The 17,830-nt window shown below is 42.9% G+C and overlaps 2 protein-coding genes across 2 annotated transcripts; both read right to left on the reverse strand.

Annotated features, from left to right (window-relative positions):
• Window positions 1-5,527: 5,527 nt before the first annotated feature.
• LOC4333098 (zinc transporter 2-like) lies at window positions 5,528-8,836 on the reverse strand. The gene is made up of 4 exons (NM_001417842.1): window positions 8,299-8,836; window positions 7,594-7,652; window positions 7,348-7,477; window positions 5,528-6,204 (listed from the first exon to the last, which is right to left on the reverse strand). Exons 1-4 carry the CDS (start codon window positions 8,789-8,791, stop codon window positions 5,810-5,812), a joined length of 1,077 nt encoding a protein of 358 aa, NP_001404771.1. The 5' UTR covers window positions 8,792-8,836; the 3' UTR covers window positions 5,528-5,809.
• A 3,134-nt stretch (window positions 8,837-11,970) lies between these two features.
• Window positions 11,971-12,501, reverse strand: LOC136355642 (uncharacterized). The gene has a single exon (XM_066308471.1). It carries the CDS (start codon window positions 12,499-12,501, stop codon window positions 11,971-11,973), a length of 531 nt encoding a protein of 176 aa, XP_066164568.1.
• Window positions 12,502-17,830: the final 5,329 nt, after the last annotated feature.

Genomic DNA, 17,830 nt, shown 5'->3' on the forward strand with positions numbered 1-17,830 from the left:
TAGGAAAAAATTAATAATTACTTGAATTTTTTTATTTTTTTAATAAGACGAACGATCAAATATGTTTAAAAAAAAGTCAACGGTGTCAAATATTTAGGGACGGGGGGAGTAGAAAGTAAGAGCGAGAGACACAGAGAGAAACTTTTGACGTTTCTCAAACCAACTTTGATCATCAATTTTTTAAAAAATGCTTAGTTTAAAAACAGGAAAATAGTATCATAATATCATTGACTCACTAGATTTCATAAATTTATTCTACTACGTAATATAAAGTTGAAGGTCCAAGTTACACGTAAAACATTTTATATGTGTATACACAGAAATATTTTTCCTTTGAAAATTTTGTTTAAAGTTGCACTAAAACCGTTCTAACTAACCCAATTTTTTTCTACCATCAATTTTTATACAACCTTTCAAAACTTAAAGTACTGAAAACTAAATTTCGTATTTTTTTGGAATTTCTAATAACTTGTTTCAGACTGAGGGCTAAATCGTATGTTCAAATGACGTTGACTACCAAAAGTGGAATGAATGATAACGAAATAGTGATAAAATAGAGGAGCGCAAAGTTTCAAGGGTGGCAAAGCCCCTCACTCCCTAGCACGCAAAACAAAGCAGCGCTAGTGCATGATTAATTAAGTATTAACTAAAATAAATTTAAAAAATAGATTAATATGATTTTTTTAAGTAACTTTCATTTAGAAATTTTTTTTAAAAAAGGCACCGTTTTAGCAATTTTAAAAGCGTGCGCGTGGAAAAATAGAGATATGAGTTGGGAAAGTGGAGATAAGAACTCAGCCTAAAACAGAATACGGTCTCATCGAGTAAAAAAAATAGAGAGAGAATTTTACTTAGTTTTAAAAGTTTAATAAAATGATATTCTAAGTCTCAAATATTTATAATGAGGGAGGGAGTAATCCCTAAAAACACAAGGTTAAAGGTGGAGAGAGAAACAGGTCATCTAACTTTATGGAGCTGTGCTACTTATATGTGGGCTCCACTTTACTTTCATCTACATGTTAGTGGCACAACTGCAAACTGCAAAGAGTCACAAGCCTCATCCGGTGGAGGTTGGGTATTCATAGGGATGAAACTGGTATAAATACTTTCCGTCCATTCGGACTATTTTTTCGGAGTCGGATAGGTTCGGTTGGATAGTTCTAAATATTTTCGGATTCGGAAACAAATTTAGATTTTTTTAAATAAAAATGAATAAATTAAGAAACTATCCAAGATTTTTTTTTATATTCGCGGACAGGGATCAATTTTTAGGGAAAATACACACATATATATATATATATATATATATACATAATTTTTGCATACGAACTCAGATGAAGAAAAACTGTATATCAAAATTATAAAACTCGGTGAGATCTACAGTTTTGTTTATTGACAATTTTATTATTTGTGATCATTTAGGGGTCTAAATATTTATTACAAAATACTATTTATGTTTTTACAAAAATCTCAAATCTGCAATTCTTCGAACGATATCCGATGGAGACGCAGGTAGGGGTGAAAACAGAGCGGATTCGGACGGATAGTGGCCATACCATATCCTAAACCATATTTTTTGAGCGGATTCGAAGCGGGTGCGGATAGTGTACGAATGCGGATGCGGAGCGGATTGTTTTGGATGTCGGAAATGGTGCGGGGTCGGTGCGGAATCGGTTCGGAAACGGATTAAATTTATCGGATGTTACGTGTATATACAATCAATGCAACATCGAGTTATTAATCCAAGGAACAATAATATAATAATCAATAAATGACCCGTCGTAATAATTATATGATTAAGTGCTAAACAACATGAACACATGATGTCCATAATATAAAAAAATATAGCTAGTGAGTGTGACATGAGACGATAAAAGCCTTAGACTAAAAAATCTTTGTTAATTGATGAATTAGGGTATTGGATATACCAACTTATGTTATATGCAATAGATAGAGTGTTATATATGTTGATAATTTCATATTATCCAGCAAACGGCTTATCGGATAATTTGACAACAATGTCGGATAATCCACATCTACCGGATTTTAGATATACCATATCCGCATCCGCTTTATACTATCCGCATCCGTATCCGTATCTGCCGGATTTCTAAAATCCCATACCATATCCTCGTTTCGGACGAATTCGGAGCGGATTGGATCAGATATTATCCAATCCGTTTTCACCCCTAGACGCAGGAGCAGCCGGAAGGGCAGGCGCGGGAGGATGTTGCACTCGATAAGGTCGTCGGAGAGTTGCGGAAAAAAAAATCTCCATCGAAACTGATACGAAAGTACGAAACGATGCTTTGTCATCTCTTCGGGTCGGGAGATTCGCTTGCGTATGTTTTGGATCGCAATGGACATGTAGAAGTGGAAACGGTTTCGCTAAATCATATCGGCCCGGCGGTCCTGATGTTTGGATCGACTAAATATTCGATGAGGGATGAGGAATATGGTGTGCACGGTCGGATCTTGATCCAAGGGTCAGAAAATTTATACTATGATCATTCACATAACATGCAAGGGATGAGCGCATGTACGCTTAATATAAGTTGCAAATTGACTTTACCAACTTTCTCTATTTGAAAGTTTTAAATTTTGAGTTAAAAGTTTCAAAATTTGAGTTACAACATTTTATATAACCGGCCCGATAACCGTAGGCCACCCAGATCACATTGAACCTGCTCCACCACATATAAGTTGCAAATTGACTTTACCAACTTTCTCTATTTGAAAGTTTTAAATTTTGAGTTAAAAGTTTCAAAATTTGAGTTACAACATGTTATATAACCGGCCCGATAACCGTAGGCCACCCAGGTCACATTGAACCTGCTCCACCACAGGGAGCCACAACTTTAGGTTCTGGGCCTACACAACCCAAAAGACTAGTCTGATGAGTGAGGACCGCCCCCACCTTTTAAGTCGTGCTCCCCCATCATCAATTACCAATGTGGGACTAAACCCAACAATCTCCCCATTACATCAATTACCACCATCATCAATTACCGATGTGGGACTAAACACAACAATCTCCCCATTACATCAACCTATGTGACCCCGAAGACTTGTTACCTGGTCTCTCCACCATGTGACCCGGGTTCCACCTTTTAAGTCGTCACATCAACCTATGTGACCCCGGAGACTTGTTACCTGGCCTCTCTACCATGTGACCCATGGAAATTGTTCCGGGTTCCAAACCTTGGGCTCTGATACCCACTTGTTAGAGTGCGCAGCCCGGCCCACCAACCGTGGGCCACAACTTTAGATTCTGGGCCTACACAACCCAAAAGATTAGTCTGATGGGTGAGGACCGCCTCCACCTTTTAAGTCGTGGTCCCCCATCATCAATTACCGATGTGGGACTAAACCCAACACAAAATTCAAGTTTTCAGTGGAAAGTTTATTGCTTTTTTCAAATTTGAATTGAAACTTTGAGTTGAAAACTCATATTAAAAAGTTTTACTCAAATCTGAAAATGTCTTTTAAAATATCAAAATTAACCCAAAAACAATTTTCAATCTAATATAAATCACTTAATAGAAAAAAAAACTTACAAACGATGGTATGTTTGAGGAAACAAGCCAGTACCACTACACACGCCTGCTCGCATACGGCGGTCTCCTTGGGAGGAGGCCGTCCTATGGCATGAGCATAGTGTGTGGCGAGACATGCGAAGAGAGGAGGCGTCCCACGAAGAGAATTGCTAGAATCAGCAGCAGGAGAAAGGAAGGAGGTCGTCGTCGCCGTCGCTGACCGAGCAGCAGCTGATTCTTGCCATAGCTGGATCCAATGGGGGAGCCAACAAATGTGGGAAGCCCCGCCGCCGCCGAGCTCCTCCCGTCGCACCAAACCCCGTAGCTGTCACCGTCGGATTTGCCAGTGGAGCCACCGAATTTGGGAATCACAGTCACCGGCGAGGAGGTGTTGGCGGCGAGACCGTGGGAGGGAGAGGGGGAGGAGGAGGAGAAGGAGAAGAAGAGCCCGCCTCCTGTCGCCGTCGCCGCCGTGCATCGCTACCGGAGCCACCGCCGCCACCTGAGAACCGCCACCGGAGCCGCCGCCTGTTGGGAGGGAGGAGGAGAGGGTGCTGATGGAGGAGGAGGAGGGTAAGTGGTGGAGCGGTGGGTGGATGAGGAGTGGTGGGTGGCGTTTTTTTTAATGGGCGGTGATTTTTCTACTGTGCGTGAATTTTTTCAAGGGTGTCGCTCTTTAGTGCGTGCTGGCGGTGAGCTAAGTGGCCCGTCAATAAAAATAGGGTTATTTTTTGCAAGCGGGCTTCTTAAGCAACCAGTAGCGAAAATCAGCGAAAATGGATTTTCGCTAGTGGTCCTGAACCCTCCACCCCTTGTTAAAATTCCGCAGGTGGATTTCTCATATGACCGTCAAGGAAAACCCTTTTTCTAGTAGTGTGGTCGAAGAAGACGTTGTGGAACTCGTAGATCGCCGGGAAGAGATTTGCGCATGTTGCATGGTGAAGGCGGGGGTCATGGAGGATGAGGTCGCGCCAGGACCTACAGAAGATGGCGAGGCACATGAGCACCGAGAAGGCAGGCACGAGAGGATGTTGAACTAGATGACGTCGTTGAGGAGTTGTGCCAGCGGCGGCATCGTGACTGCTGCTACGTCTAACTCCATCTAATCTACTACTCCCTCTGTCCTAAAAATATAAGAACTGATGATTAAATGAGACACATCTTAAAACTACGAATATGGATAAGTAGCATTCATAAGCCTAGGATGTGTCATATCCCATCCTAGATTCTTATATTTTAAGACGGGGGGAGTAATTTAAGATGGATGCAATGCATCTAGCCATCTACTATATACTGATCTGCATATGTACGTGTGCCTTTCTGGAATGGTATACATTTCATACTAGGTTAACTTATTTTGAAATGAATGGAGTATTTGGGATGCGGTGTGAGAAAGATCTCAAATCTCAATCACCTAGCTATCCCATTAGCATCCAAACACGCATGAAAACTATTCTAACCCATTTGAAATTCCACATTGGAGGAGCATATTAGCAGCAGCACAGAAAACATGACATCTCATTAGCGCCTGATTAATTGAATATTAATTATCATAAATTATAAAAATAAATTTATTTGATTTTTAAAAAAATTCTATATAGAAAATTTTTACACAAAACGTACATAAACGTGCTAACGGAGAAAGTTATACTTTTGGAGTAGTAGTCATCGACGCCTGTCGAAACTCGGTCGATCGATCGAAAGAGAAATATGCAAAGCCTGAGCCTTAAACTGACCAAAAAGTCGGGCCCAAGCTTGGCAAGCCTGGCACTTCTTCGGGCTGTTTTTTCTTTTAAAAAAAAATATATTTTTCCAACTTTTCTCAAGCTTGTTTGATTTTTTTTCCCGGCTTTTTAGGCAGCAAAAGAGCCTTGCCTGGTTCTTGGGCCGACCCGAGCTGACTGGGCCAACCGCCAAAGGCGAGCAAACAGGTTTCTTAGCTTGGCCAGATCGATTTCGTAGTTTTAACACAGTACTATCAGCTCAGCAAAGGGGAAAGTTTGACATATTTGCATTCGATTTTCTTCTCATGTGTGGCTCTCAAGTGTTTGACAATCTGCATTCGAACTTAAATTTTGGTCAATTTCTTACCCCCAAAATCCATGGAAACAAAAACAATGGTGCCCCAGCGTTGATGATATATTCAAAGCTATAAATAATCCTGAAACTTTGGTTGGAGTGGCACAAACTTTACACATGCTAATTTCACGACGAACTTACTACACACACACATTCCTGCAAGAACCAACAAACGTCCGAAATCATGAGCGGCATCAGGTGTCCCAGATCATGACGACGGCGATGACGGCGACGCCGAGGACGACGGCGAGCAGCCTCCCCGCCGGCGTGTCGGCGGCGACGGGCCTCAGCGGGGTGTAGCCCTTGGAGAGGAGGTGGTTGATGGAGACGTAGATGAAGATGCCGGTGGCGAGGCCCATGGAGACGGCGAAGATCCAGTCGGCCACCCGGCCCTGCGTGGTGGCGTCGATGACGATGCCGATGCCGACGCCGACGGGGCTGGAGACGGCGAAGGCGAAGGCGTAGCCGAAGCAGGAGAGGAACGGCCGGTCCGGCAGCATCCGGAGCAGCGCGATGCCCATGGCGATGGCCGCGAAGATCTTGTGCAGGCTGATCGTCCACAGCGCCTTCCATGCGTCAGCCTTCGTCTCTGCACGCTAGTTGTTGTGAGTAGCTGATTCTGATTTTCCAGCAGTCGAAACTCAAACAGCCACTGTCAGTCAATCTGCATCCATCTTTAAATGGACTACGGTGATCCATGAATTCATGATTTGAATGGTTTGGTAAAGCTTGCTGAGATCGATGCAAACTAAAATGTTGTCGAAATGGATGTTGATGAAAGGGAAATTCAGGTCAGAGCATCTATTCTACTAGACTGGAACGAGTAAAAGTATGCGTGACAATGAGTGAACAGAAACATTGATTGCGATAAACGGCGATAAGACGTGAACCCAAGATAAAATAAAAATAAAATAAAAATGAAGGGTTCGGGGTGATTATTCTGCCTATGTTTGGCTTTGAATATAAGCCGAGTCCTAGGACTTTTTTCATTTATTCTGGCTATCTTCAACATGCGCACGGAGCTTTCGCTATGAGAAAATAGTGAAGCACTTGTGCAATTTTGACCGAGAAAACAACGCACGATTCCAATTTGTCCTAATCAGTTAGCAGCGGCATCGATCTATCAGACTTTCACAAGAAACAAGCTAGGAAGAAACCCCGGGCTTAAATGATACTTTCAAGCATTTTTTTTTCACGAACGCGCAAAAGCTCTGCCCGTCAATACTTCCATATGTCGTGTTTATACGTGATCATCTGTTCACTTATAATTTAAAAAAAAGGACAGATTCACCTACTCCTATAGACACCTGAACTACCATTAACTATTAACCATATGAACTCGTTCTTCATATAAAAAGTCACATGAAGACATATGTACGGGCCATTTAAATTCCAAGCTGAAAGCGAGTGTTAATTAAGTCGAGCAGGCAGGGACAACCGGACAAGAGACTAACGGACAAGGTCACGAGGTCTCTCTATATATATACTCTCTCCGTCATGCCGTTGACTTTTTTAAACATGTTTGACCGTTCATCTTATTCAGAAAATTTAAGTAATTTTTAATTCTTTTCGTATCATTTGATTCATTGTTAAATATATTTTTATGTATACATATAGTTTTACATATTTCACAAAAAGTTTTTAATAAGACGAACGTCAAATATGTTTAAAAGAATCAACGGAGGGAGTATATCCATGCGTGTCTATGTCAAAAAAATAATAATAATCTTACCGGCGACTCCGATGGCGATGCCCTCGAAGACGGAGTGGAAGCAGAGCGCGGCGATGAGCAGCACGCTGTCGCCGAGCGTGCTCGCGTTCCGCAGCATCGACGCCACGGAGTGGTCTTGCGCCGCCGCATCCTGCACAAACACAAGTTGAGACTTCACAGCCTTCTTCCATTTGGAAACCAAACGCAACAACCTGCGCTGTTGCTGCGCAGGATAAATTACTCGAGTTCATAAGGAAAGGTGCTTACAGCTGCTGGTGGGTCAGAGGCGTTGCCATTTGTGCTGCTCAGCTTACCCTCCTCCAGCCCTGACAGGCAGATAATCCAATGCTTAATTAGATAATGCGAGCAGCAAAAATACTTCTCTTTTGGCCATTTGAGCAGCAGGCTAAACAAAATAACTTATGAGTAGGACAGTAATTAAGAGGAACTATGCAGTACAGGCAATAACCACCACCTACTATATATGCTTTCATTCAGATAAGATCATAGGAAAATGGTAGTAGCACCAAGGTGTTCCTATCGATTCAGACAGACACAAAAAAAATATAAAGTAACTAACTAAGCACCACAATTGAATTGATCTGCTAACTGATTTGCAAACGGAGTAGAGTACAAGCCACACCAACAAAAAGATGAACAACCAAACAAATCAGTTCCTATCTCGCTGAAAGCATCAGGGTAGGGTAGGTCACACAAACTCACAAGATTTTGATCAGGTAGTAGTAAAACTGTAAAACAAGAGGAGTAAATTTGGCCCATTTCGCTGACCAGTCCAACCAATAATAGCAACCAATCAATCGGTGTGGTATTATGTACTAACGCAGCAATAAAGGAAAAAGTCGCATCTAATCCAACGGCCATCCGCCACCTTTCCACCGCGAGCTCACGATATCTCTACTGTGAAAAAAACAGAGTCGGACAAGCACGTGAAAACCCTAGTAGGCTGCTCACCTGCACCGGCGGCGGCGGCGGGTTCGGTCCGGCCGCCGCCGCGGGCGACGACGAAGGAGATGGCGCAGTCGGCGAGCATGGTGAGGACGTAGCCGGCGCAGGCGAGCATGAACGCGAAGGGGTAGGCGGTGCCGGGGAGGAGGTCGGCGAAAGTCTCGTTGGCGTCGGCGAGGAAGTGCATCATGGCGGTGCCGAGGAAGACTCCCCCCGCGAACTGCGTGCCCAGCGCCAGGAACGCATCGTTCCACCGCATGAAGTAGGGGGACACGCCGCCGGCCAGCGTCCCGGCGAACACCACCGCCAAGCACCACAGCTTCGCCGCCACCAGCCCCCGCGCCCGCAGGTCCGGCTTCCCCTCGCCGCCGCCGTCGGCGTCGGCGTCAGAATCGCCCCCGCCGCCGCCACCGCCATGCGCCCACGCGGTGGTCGCGAAGGCGCAGAGCCAGGCGAGGTGGAGGTGGAGGCTGGCGCGGGCTCCCCTGCCTCCCGCCATGGACGCAGGTGTGGTGTTCGACCGATGACGGGTGCGCCAAATGGTGGGGAAACGCGATTCGGGTGAGGCCGTTTTTATACGGAAGGCGGGAGAAGACTGACGTGGGGGCCCATCTGTCACTGATAATTACTACCTCCGTTCTAGAAAGACAGTTTATATCCGATCATCCATCTTATTTGAAAAACTTTTATGATTAATATTTTTATTGTTATTATATGATAAAATATAAATGTTACTTTATGTGTGACTATTTTTTATTTTTTTTATAATTTTTTTTAAGATAGTCAAACGTTGGATATAGAAACACACGACTGCATTTAAAATGATTTTAGATAGTAAAATGATAGTTGGCCTCTTCGTTTATGTACTTTGTACTGCGGGTTGGCTCGCGGGGTTAAGATTACTCGTGCCACGTCGGCTACTCTGGCAGACAGGTGGGTCCATGTCGGGTGGGGTATGGTTGCAGCGGGTAGGCGAGGTTGTACTAGGAGTAGTACTACTGGTCGGGTTGTACGAGCGCTGACGGCGTGAGAAGCGGGAGGGAGTAGTACGACAGCGACGGCGTTTGGAAAGTCCGTTACGGAATGTCCACGTTCCCGACGACTTGGCCTTGACTTGTACGCTGCGCAATCATCGTGCCCTCACCACCGTTCGATCCAAATTTCAGGAATTTACCAGTTCCAAAAAATAAAAAAAAACAAGGAATGCTATAGACTAAGTCAACGGTTTTTGCTAGTTAACCTCCATTAACCAGTTGCTCCATTGCACTTTTGTGCAAGTTACATAATAATTAGATAGTAGTTACATAATAGTTATAATATAATTACACTATATTTGAAAGTTTTTTTATAAAAACTGTTGACCACTAATGTAAACAGAGCCAAGCATCAGGTCTGAAAGGCACATGAAAAGAAAAAATGAAGATGCGATAATATGTGAAGCACCCAAGTTAAAGCAAGCACATTGTAACGGTCGAAGATACCAATATAGGAACTGCAAAGGCTAGAAGGTCCATTTTCAGCCTCAAAATCCACCGAGCTCTACATGAACAGACATATGAATGATCTGACAACGGACCAAAGCACGTCATTGTTGCCTGTTGGTTGCTACAAATCTATTCCCTCCGTTCCAAAAATATAAGCATGTTTAGCATAGTGATAAGTCAAATATTTTTAACTTTGACTATTAATAACAAAAAAAAAATCAATCATGTAAAATTGGTGTTACTAGATTTATTATTAAATAAACTATTATAATATGCAACTCTTTTTATTTAAAACATTTTACTTTTATAAATATTGCTGGTCAAAGTAGCATCTTGAATACTGTATCAGGATTTAAAAATACTTATATTTTTGGACGAGTAGATTGCCGGGTGACTTGTCATGACATCCAAAGAATGAAAATTAGAACCACAAATCCACGGTAGGCAGCAATGAACGACGGCGTCCGCGGCCATTGGCTCGGCGGTGCCGTCCCCAGCACAGTCGCCGGCCGCCGGCAGCTACGTCGTCGGCCGGCCCAACGCTTTCTTACAATCGCCCAGCTTGACCCTTTCCTGGCTAAGAACTAGGTGCTGATGGTTCGCCCCCTGTACGTCCAGCAACCAACAAGCAACAATGAGGTCAGATGAACAACCAACAACCATGACTTGGTGCTGTTACACTTGTAGCATCTGAGATGCCCCTCCTAAAATCTATAGAATCTTATATGTCTATAGATATCCACTACAACATGATCAGCAGTATCTGAACTTTAAGAGGATGGGGCTGACTATTGGTCAGGTGAAAGAATCAGAATTTGCTGAGTATCACTTTCATATTTGTCATTGACCTCATTTTGCTGAATAGAATCATCACCACGAATCCACGATCTGTTCCAACTCTAGCCGAACTGGAAATTAAACAAAATTAGTGGTGCTCCATCAGAAACTATTTTCCTAATTGCACATACCCAACAAAATTGACAAGCAAACAATCTCAAAGACCAGCAAGTAGCAAACTGCCATATGCATGGAGGCTAATTTAACTTCTCAGAAGACAAACTTGGTTGCAAGTGTAGCAAGGGAGCAGAGACTAAACATTTCTCCCAAGAGAAGAAGGTAACCAATATCAAACAAAAGCACACCAAATCAGTACCCCAAAATTCAGTGCGCCAGTACAGTTAAGAAACAAAAGAAAAAAGATAGGGATGTATGTGGTTTGAAATTTTGATGCCTCTAATTAGTTAGCTGCCGGAACAGTGAAGACCTTGGGTATACCAAATCCAATATCACATTGTAGCGCAGAGAAAATATAAAATGGATACAGACTTTGGAAATTAATTCCAGCCACCAAAGTAACAATCATATTGAACAGTCATATTCCAACCTGGCTTCATTTATCAGCTTTATTAATTTACTGCAGAGATTTAACAATTATATTGAGGGGTACGCTCTGGTGCATTCTACTTGCAGTATTCTACTACAAGTAGAATGAATCTCGATCGTTTATTTTAAAGGGTAGATCGAACATTATGAACCAGGGCACAGGGGTGCCATGGCGAGTACAAGACAAGAATGTTAGTGAAGTACTATTAATCAGGACAGCTGAGACAGAGAAGTGCATAGCAGAACAGAATCATGGTGATTATTTGAGAGGAGTAACTGATACTACTTCACAGACAGGAGAGTCAACAGATAACTTCTCAATCCACACAAAGTCGACAGAAAAATATTAATTGAATTGATACTTGAATTAGAAAGAATTGATTAGTTAAAATATTGCATACTTACCGCTGGTTTGCACGTTACTCTCGGTATAAATGAAATCAACATCACAAAATTGTCTCAGAGCCCTCATGTGTGGGAATTTCATTCCGGAAGTTCATCTCCCTCACCTGCATGGCAGCATAAGCAAAGTGTAACACTACGCCACCGCGAAACTCGCCGCCGACGAGAGAGAGAGATATTTAGACGAGATCGGAGTTGGGGACGAAGAGAAACAGAGCTGAGGCAGAGGAGAGACAGAGTTTGGAGAGAGATAGATTCGATTTCTTTTTGCCAGGTTGGCCACAGCCATTCTCTCTCTCGAGTATTTATCTCCTGATTACATGGACCGTTGGCCCAAACGATTTAAGGCACGCAGGCCACATTCTATTTGATAAAGTTTAGCCCAAAACACACACACTATCATTCACAGTTAAACCTCTTTCTCAGTGTCACCATTGCCGGTCATGACAGTGCCGCCCGCAGGAGTTTTAGCTTGTCCCCAAGCTGGAGCATCTGGAAAGCGAGTCTTCACAACATGATAGTCCTCCCAAGTAGCATGATCTGCTGGTAATAAAGACCATTTCAGCAACACCTGGACATGAGCTGCATTGCCGCGCTTCACTAGTCGACGCTCCAAAATCGCCTCAGGAACAACGTCAGCAGCATCAAGAACCACTGGGGATGGCAAAGAAGTATAAACAGGAGTATGATCTGGCACCTGAGCTTTGAGTTGAGAAACATGAAACACCGGATGCACAGTGCTGCTGGCAGGTAGATCCAAACGATAAGCCGCCACTCCAATGCGCTCCAAAACAGTAAAAGGGCCAAAGAACTTATAAGCCAACTTAGGATATGGTCTATTAACTACTGAGGACTGAGCATAAGGCTGTAACTTCAAGAAAACAGCATCACCCACAGCAAAAACACGGTCAGAACGACCTTTATCAGCCTTGTTCTTCATACGCAGCTGGGCTCGAGTTAACTGCTGCTGTAAAAATTCAGACAAGTGCTGCCTTTCAGTCTAAACATCCACCACATCAGGCAGAGTAGCCAATGTCAGATCAGGAACTTGAGAATAATGAGGATCCACCCCAAAAAGAGCCTTATGAGGAGAACAGCCAAGAGATGTATGATAATTTGTATTGCACCAAAATTCTGCCAAATGAATCCAATGGCTCCACTTCTTAGGGTTAGCCTGAGTCATGCATCGTAAATACATTTCCAAACATTGATTGACACGCTCTGTTTGGCTATCTGTTTGCGGGTGATATGCTGTGCTCATCTGTAATTGAGTGTCCCAAGTAGCAAAAAGAGTTGTCCAGAACTTGCTAGTAAAGAGATGATCACGATCAGACACAATAGAACGAGGGATGCCATGAGTTTTAAATACAGTTTTGTCCACCAAATGAGCCACTTGTGATGCAGTGAATGGATGACGCAAAGGAATGAAATTCGCATACTTAGTAAAACGATCCACCACCACCAAAATTGCATTATAACCATCAGAGCGCGGTAAACCTTCAATAAAATCCATGGAGATGTCCTGCCAGGCCTCTTTTGGAATTGGGAGAGGAGCTAACAGTCCAGGAAGCTGACAGTGTTCATGTTTGGCCTGTTGGCAAACCTGACATTGCTTCACAAAATTTTCAACATCCAACTTGAGACCAGGCCAAGCAAATAATTTCTTAATCCGATGATAAGTAGCAGCAATCCCAGAATGGCCACCAAGTGCAGAAGCATGAAAAGCTTGAATCAACTTAGTATGCAGTCCTGCATTGGATCCAATCCAAATCTTATTCTGGAATCTAATAATCCCTTGTGTCAATGAATACCCTTGAGAATTAGGAGAATGCACAGCCAACTCAGCTAGTAGCTGCTGAGCTTGAGGATCCACTGTATAAGAATTGATCACCTCCTGAATCCAGATCGGTTGGACCACAGAAAGAGCACAAAATTGAGAGGAGGAAGGCATTCTAGATAAAGCATCAGCAACAATATTATCAACCCCTCTCTTGTATTGAAAAGAATATTGCAAACCCATCAATTTAGTCATTGCCTTTTGCTGTAATTCAGTCCCCAATATTTGATCATCCAAATGACACAAGCTTTTGTGATCTGTTTTAATGATAAATGGACCTCTCTGCAGATAACATCTCCACTTATCCACAGCCATCATAATAGCTAGAAACTCTTTTTCGTAAATGGACAATTTCTGATTAACAGGACCCAAAGTTTTGCTATAATAAGCAATAGGGTGACCTTGCTAACTTAAAACAGCACCAAGACCATAAGCACATGCATCAGTCTCCAAAGTAAAAGGAAGCTGAAAATTGGGCAAAGCTAACACTGGAGTGTTACTCATAGCTGTCTTCAACTGATCAAAAGCAAGCTAAGCAGCATCAGTCCAAAGAAAGGCCTTCTTCTTCAACAAGAGTGTCAATGGTCATGCTATGATACTATAACCCTGAACAAATTTTCTGTAATAGCCTGTCAGTCCCAAAAATCCCCTCAATTCAGTAACAGAAGTAGGCACAGGCCAAGCCAGCATTGCTGCTGTCTTCTCAGGATCAGTACTAACTCCTTTGTCAGAAATGATATGTCCTAAGTATTCCAGTTGAGTGCAAGCAAAAGAGCATTTAGACCTCTTAGCAAATAACTGGTGCTGCCTCAAAATAACAAAAACTTGCTGAAGATGATGCAAATGACTATCAAGGTCAGGGCTATAAACTAAGATATCGTCCATAAACACCAACACAAACTTCCTGATAAATAGTGCAAAGACTGAGTTCATAAGGCACTAAAAGGTGGAGGGTGCATTCGTGAGACCAAATGGCATAACCCTAAACTGAAATTGCCCATGATGTGTCTTAAAGGCTGTCTTGGCTTCATCAGTTTCCACCATTCGAATTTGATGATACCCAGCTTTCAAGTCCAGTTTAGAGAAGAATTTAGTACCTGAGAGCTCATCCAATAATTCATCAACAACCGGCATAGGAAACTTACTTTTAATGGTGAGAGCATTTAATCTTCTGTAATCCACACAAAAACGCCAACTACCATCCTTTTTCTTGACAAGTAAAACAGGTGATGTATAGGGACTCATACTAGGTGTAATTAAACCAGCATCAATCATTTCTTTCACCTGTTTCTCAATCTCGTCTTTTTGTAACGGAGAATAGCGATAAGGTCTGCAGTTGACAGGAGTAGCATCAGGTACTAGAGAAATAGCATGATCAAAAACCCTGTGTGGGGGAAGACACTTAGGATCGTGAAAGACATCGTCAAAGTCAGTTAACAATTGTTGCACCGAAGAAGGAATCACATGCTAGACATCATCCTGGGAATGTTCCAACAAAGCAGCAGCCCATATTTCACAACCCTTATGCCATTTCAAAAGTTGTGGCAGAGTGACAGCAGCAATTTCAGAAGGGACTGCAGCATCTTGTACTCCTTGAAGAGAAATCCAAGACCCTTGATACTGAAACTTGAGTGTTTTATTAGCCCAATGACAAGACATTTCCCCCCATTGCTCAAGCCAGTCCATACCCAAGATGGCATCGTGACCCTCCAAAGTGACCACCCTCATGTCATAAGTAAATGTGTGCCCCTGAATCCACCAAGAAAAACTAGGAACCACATACTGACAAGGTAAGCAATCACCATTAGCAACTTTCACCAGAGTAGAAGGAATTGGTTTTAGAGGTAAACCCAGCATATGTGCAAAGTTGTAATCAATAAAGCTGTGAGAGCTGCCAGAATCCACCAAAAGTAACAAGACTTTACTGTGAACCAATGCTCTCAAATGAATAGCAGTAGGAAGGTGAGCTCCTGTAAATGCATTCAGAGAAATATGACAGTCCTCCTCATCATCAGATTGTTCTGCAGCAATAACAGCATCCAATATGTCATCAGTGAGCACCTCTTCCAACTTCATAGCTTTGATTTGGCCTCCAACAGCACAACGATGTTCAGGAGTATATTTGTCACCACACTTAAAACAAAGACCCTGAGCACGTCGATAGTCTTTCAACTGCTTAGCCTTCCATAGATCCCCTTTATCTACTCGACCTAGAGTAGTATCAGAACTGACATCACTCTTGTACTGAGGAAGTTTCACAAATTTCCCTTTGAGAGCTTTGGTAGCTCTACTAGCCAAGACAGATTCCTGCATAAGAGCAATAGCAGATGCTTGCTGTACAGTGTCAGGCAATTGAATAACAACAGCAGCTCGAATTTCTTCAGTAAGACCATTCATAAAATGAGTCACTAACATTTTACCCCCCATAGATGGATCAAACACTCTGATCTGATAGACAAGAGAATCAAATTGTTGTTTATACTCAGTCATTGTACCAGTTTGAGTCAGAGTATCTAGTGCAGACATTTTCTCACGTTCCACAACACACTCAAATTCTGTTGCGACTGCCATTCTAAACTGATCCCAAGAGTTAACCTCATTCACTAACTTATAAGAATGATACCATTGAGCCGCATTTCCCGACATATGCAACACAGCAGCAGAGACTTTGAAATTTTGAGTGATTTGGTACATGTCAAAATAAGTCTCACACATATCCAACCAAATCCGCACATCAGAACCATCGAAACGAGGAAAATCCATTTTAGGAAGTGGCTGATGACGCCGATAAATCCCATCACCAAAACCATGACCCAAATCAACCCCATCCAACACAGGAGGAACAAGTGGATTCAACGGCGGAGGAGTCGCGGAACCACTTGCACTAACCTGCGAGATCCCGAAAGGCGAACCCAAAATCCCGGCCTGATCAGAGCAGCTGGCCACCCGCTTCATCGAACGGGCCAACTCAGCACACTCTTGCTGCACCTTGCCGACGGAATCCATGGCGAGATCCACCTTGGTAGTCACCTTCTCGAGACTGCCACTTTGGGAATCCAGCCGCTGATCAATCTCGTGCATCCACTTTGTGATGCCTTCCAACTTCTCCAAGAGTTTGGACTCCATGGAGTCCATAGCTTGCTTCAAAGGGGCTGAAAGTTTTGTGGGCGCCGTGGCGAATCAGGAAGAATCCAACGCACGGCGACGCCCACAACCTGTCTCTGATACCACTGTAACACTACGCCACCGCGAAACTCACCGCCGACGAGAGAGAGAGATATTTAGACGAGATCGGAGTTGGGGACGAAGAGAAACAGAGCTGAGGCAGAGGAGAGACAGTTTGGAGAGAGATAGATTCGATTTCTTTTTGCCAGGCTGGCCACAGCCATTCTCTCTCTTGAGTATTTATCTCCTGATTACATGGACCGTTGGCCCAAATGATTTAAGGCACGCAGGCCGCATTCTATTTGATAAAGTCTAGCCCAAAACACACACACTATCATTCACAGTTAAACCTCTTTCTCAGTGTCACCATTGCCGGTCATGACACAAAGCTCATGCATGCACAAAGGAGACGCCCAAATTGCCTTGGCCTCAAATGTTTGCCATTTTCTTTAGAAGAGCACAGCAACCAATACTGAAACGCCAACGCCTAGGTTCAACAAAAGACCCGCAAAGAAGAGCGGTTTCAGATTTTTGAACAAACATGCAGTGGTAGAACAAAATCAAAACGATCCAAGATATAATACGAAACGTAGACCAATAGCTACATCACATACAGAGCCAAACAAGAGCAATATCTTTCAGATTAAACAAAGATCTATGGCACCGCGACCCTAGCTATAGGAAACAAGCCCTAACCTTGCAGAATTCCTGGCTTGATCCATGATGATGCGCAGCTCTCCTGTGTGTGCCCAAAAAAACAGAGAGAAGCAGAATCTTACTAATCCTCCAACCTCAAGGCCAGCACTAGCAGTGTTTGCACCTTATCAGACCCTATATATTTAACCTCACTACACCATCTATAACCTGAAAATTCAATTTCACATTAATAGCCCATTAGGTCCAAGTAGTGATTTTGCATAGTTACTGAATTATATTTTGCTGCTGAAAGTTTCCTGGGTATTACACATCTTCTTCTCAGCCTGTTCCTGTTTTCTCCTAACTGAGTCATGCATTTTGCACTTTCTGCTATGGTTATAAACTTACAGTGCCACAGTGCTTTACATTATTACCTTTTGCTCTAGGGCAAGAAGTAGTTTCTTTCAGTCCTAAACAGCAAATATCACAAATGCATCAAATTTTGATTGAACAAATGTCACAGAAGTAACAGTAAATTGTTACGACAGACCATCCTAACAAACTATTATTACTAGTGCAAAATGGAGCTGCACATATATCTCAACAATTAAGTTTCAGACCCAACCGTAGC

This window comes from Oryza sativa, chromosome 3 (genome assembly GCF_034140825.1).
Source record: "Oryza sativa Japonica Group chromosome 3, ASM3414082v1".
Lineage (NCBI taxonomy): Eukaryota > Viridiplantae > Streptophyta > Magnoliopsida > Poales > Poaceae > Oryza > Oryza sativa.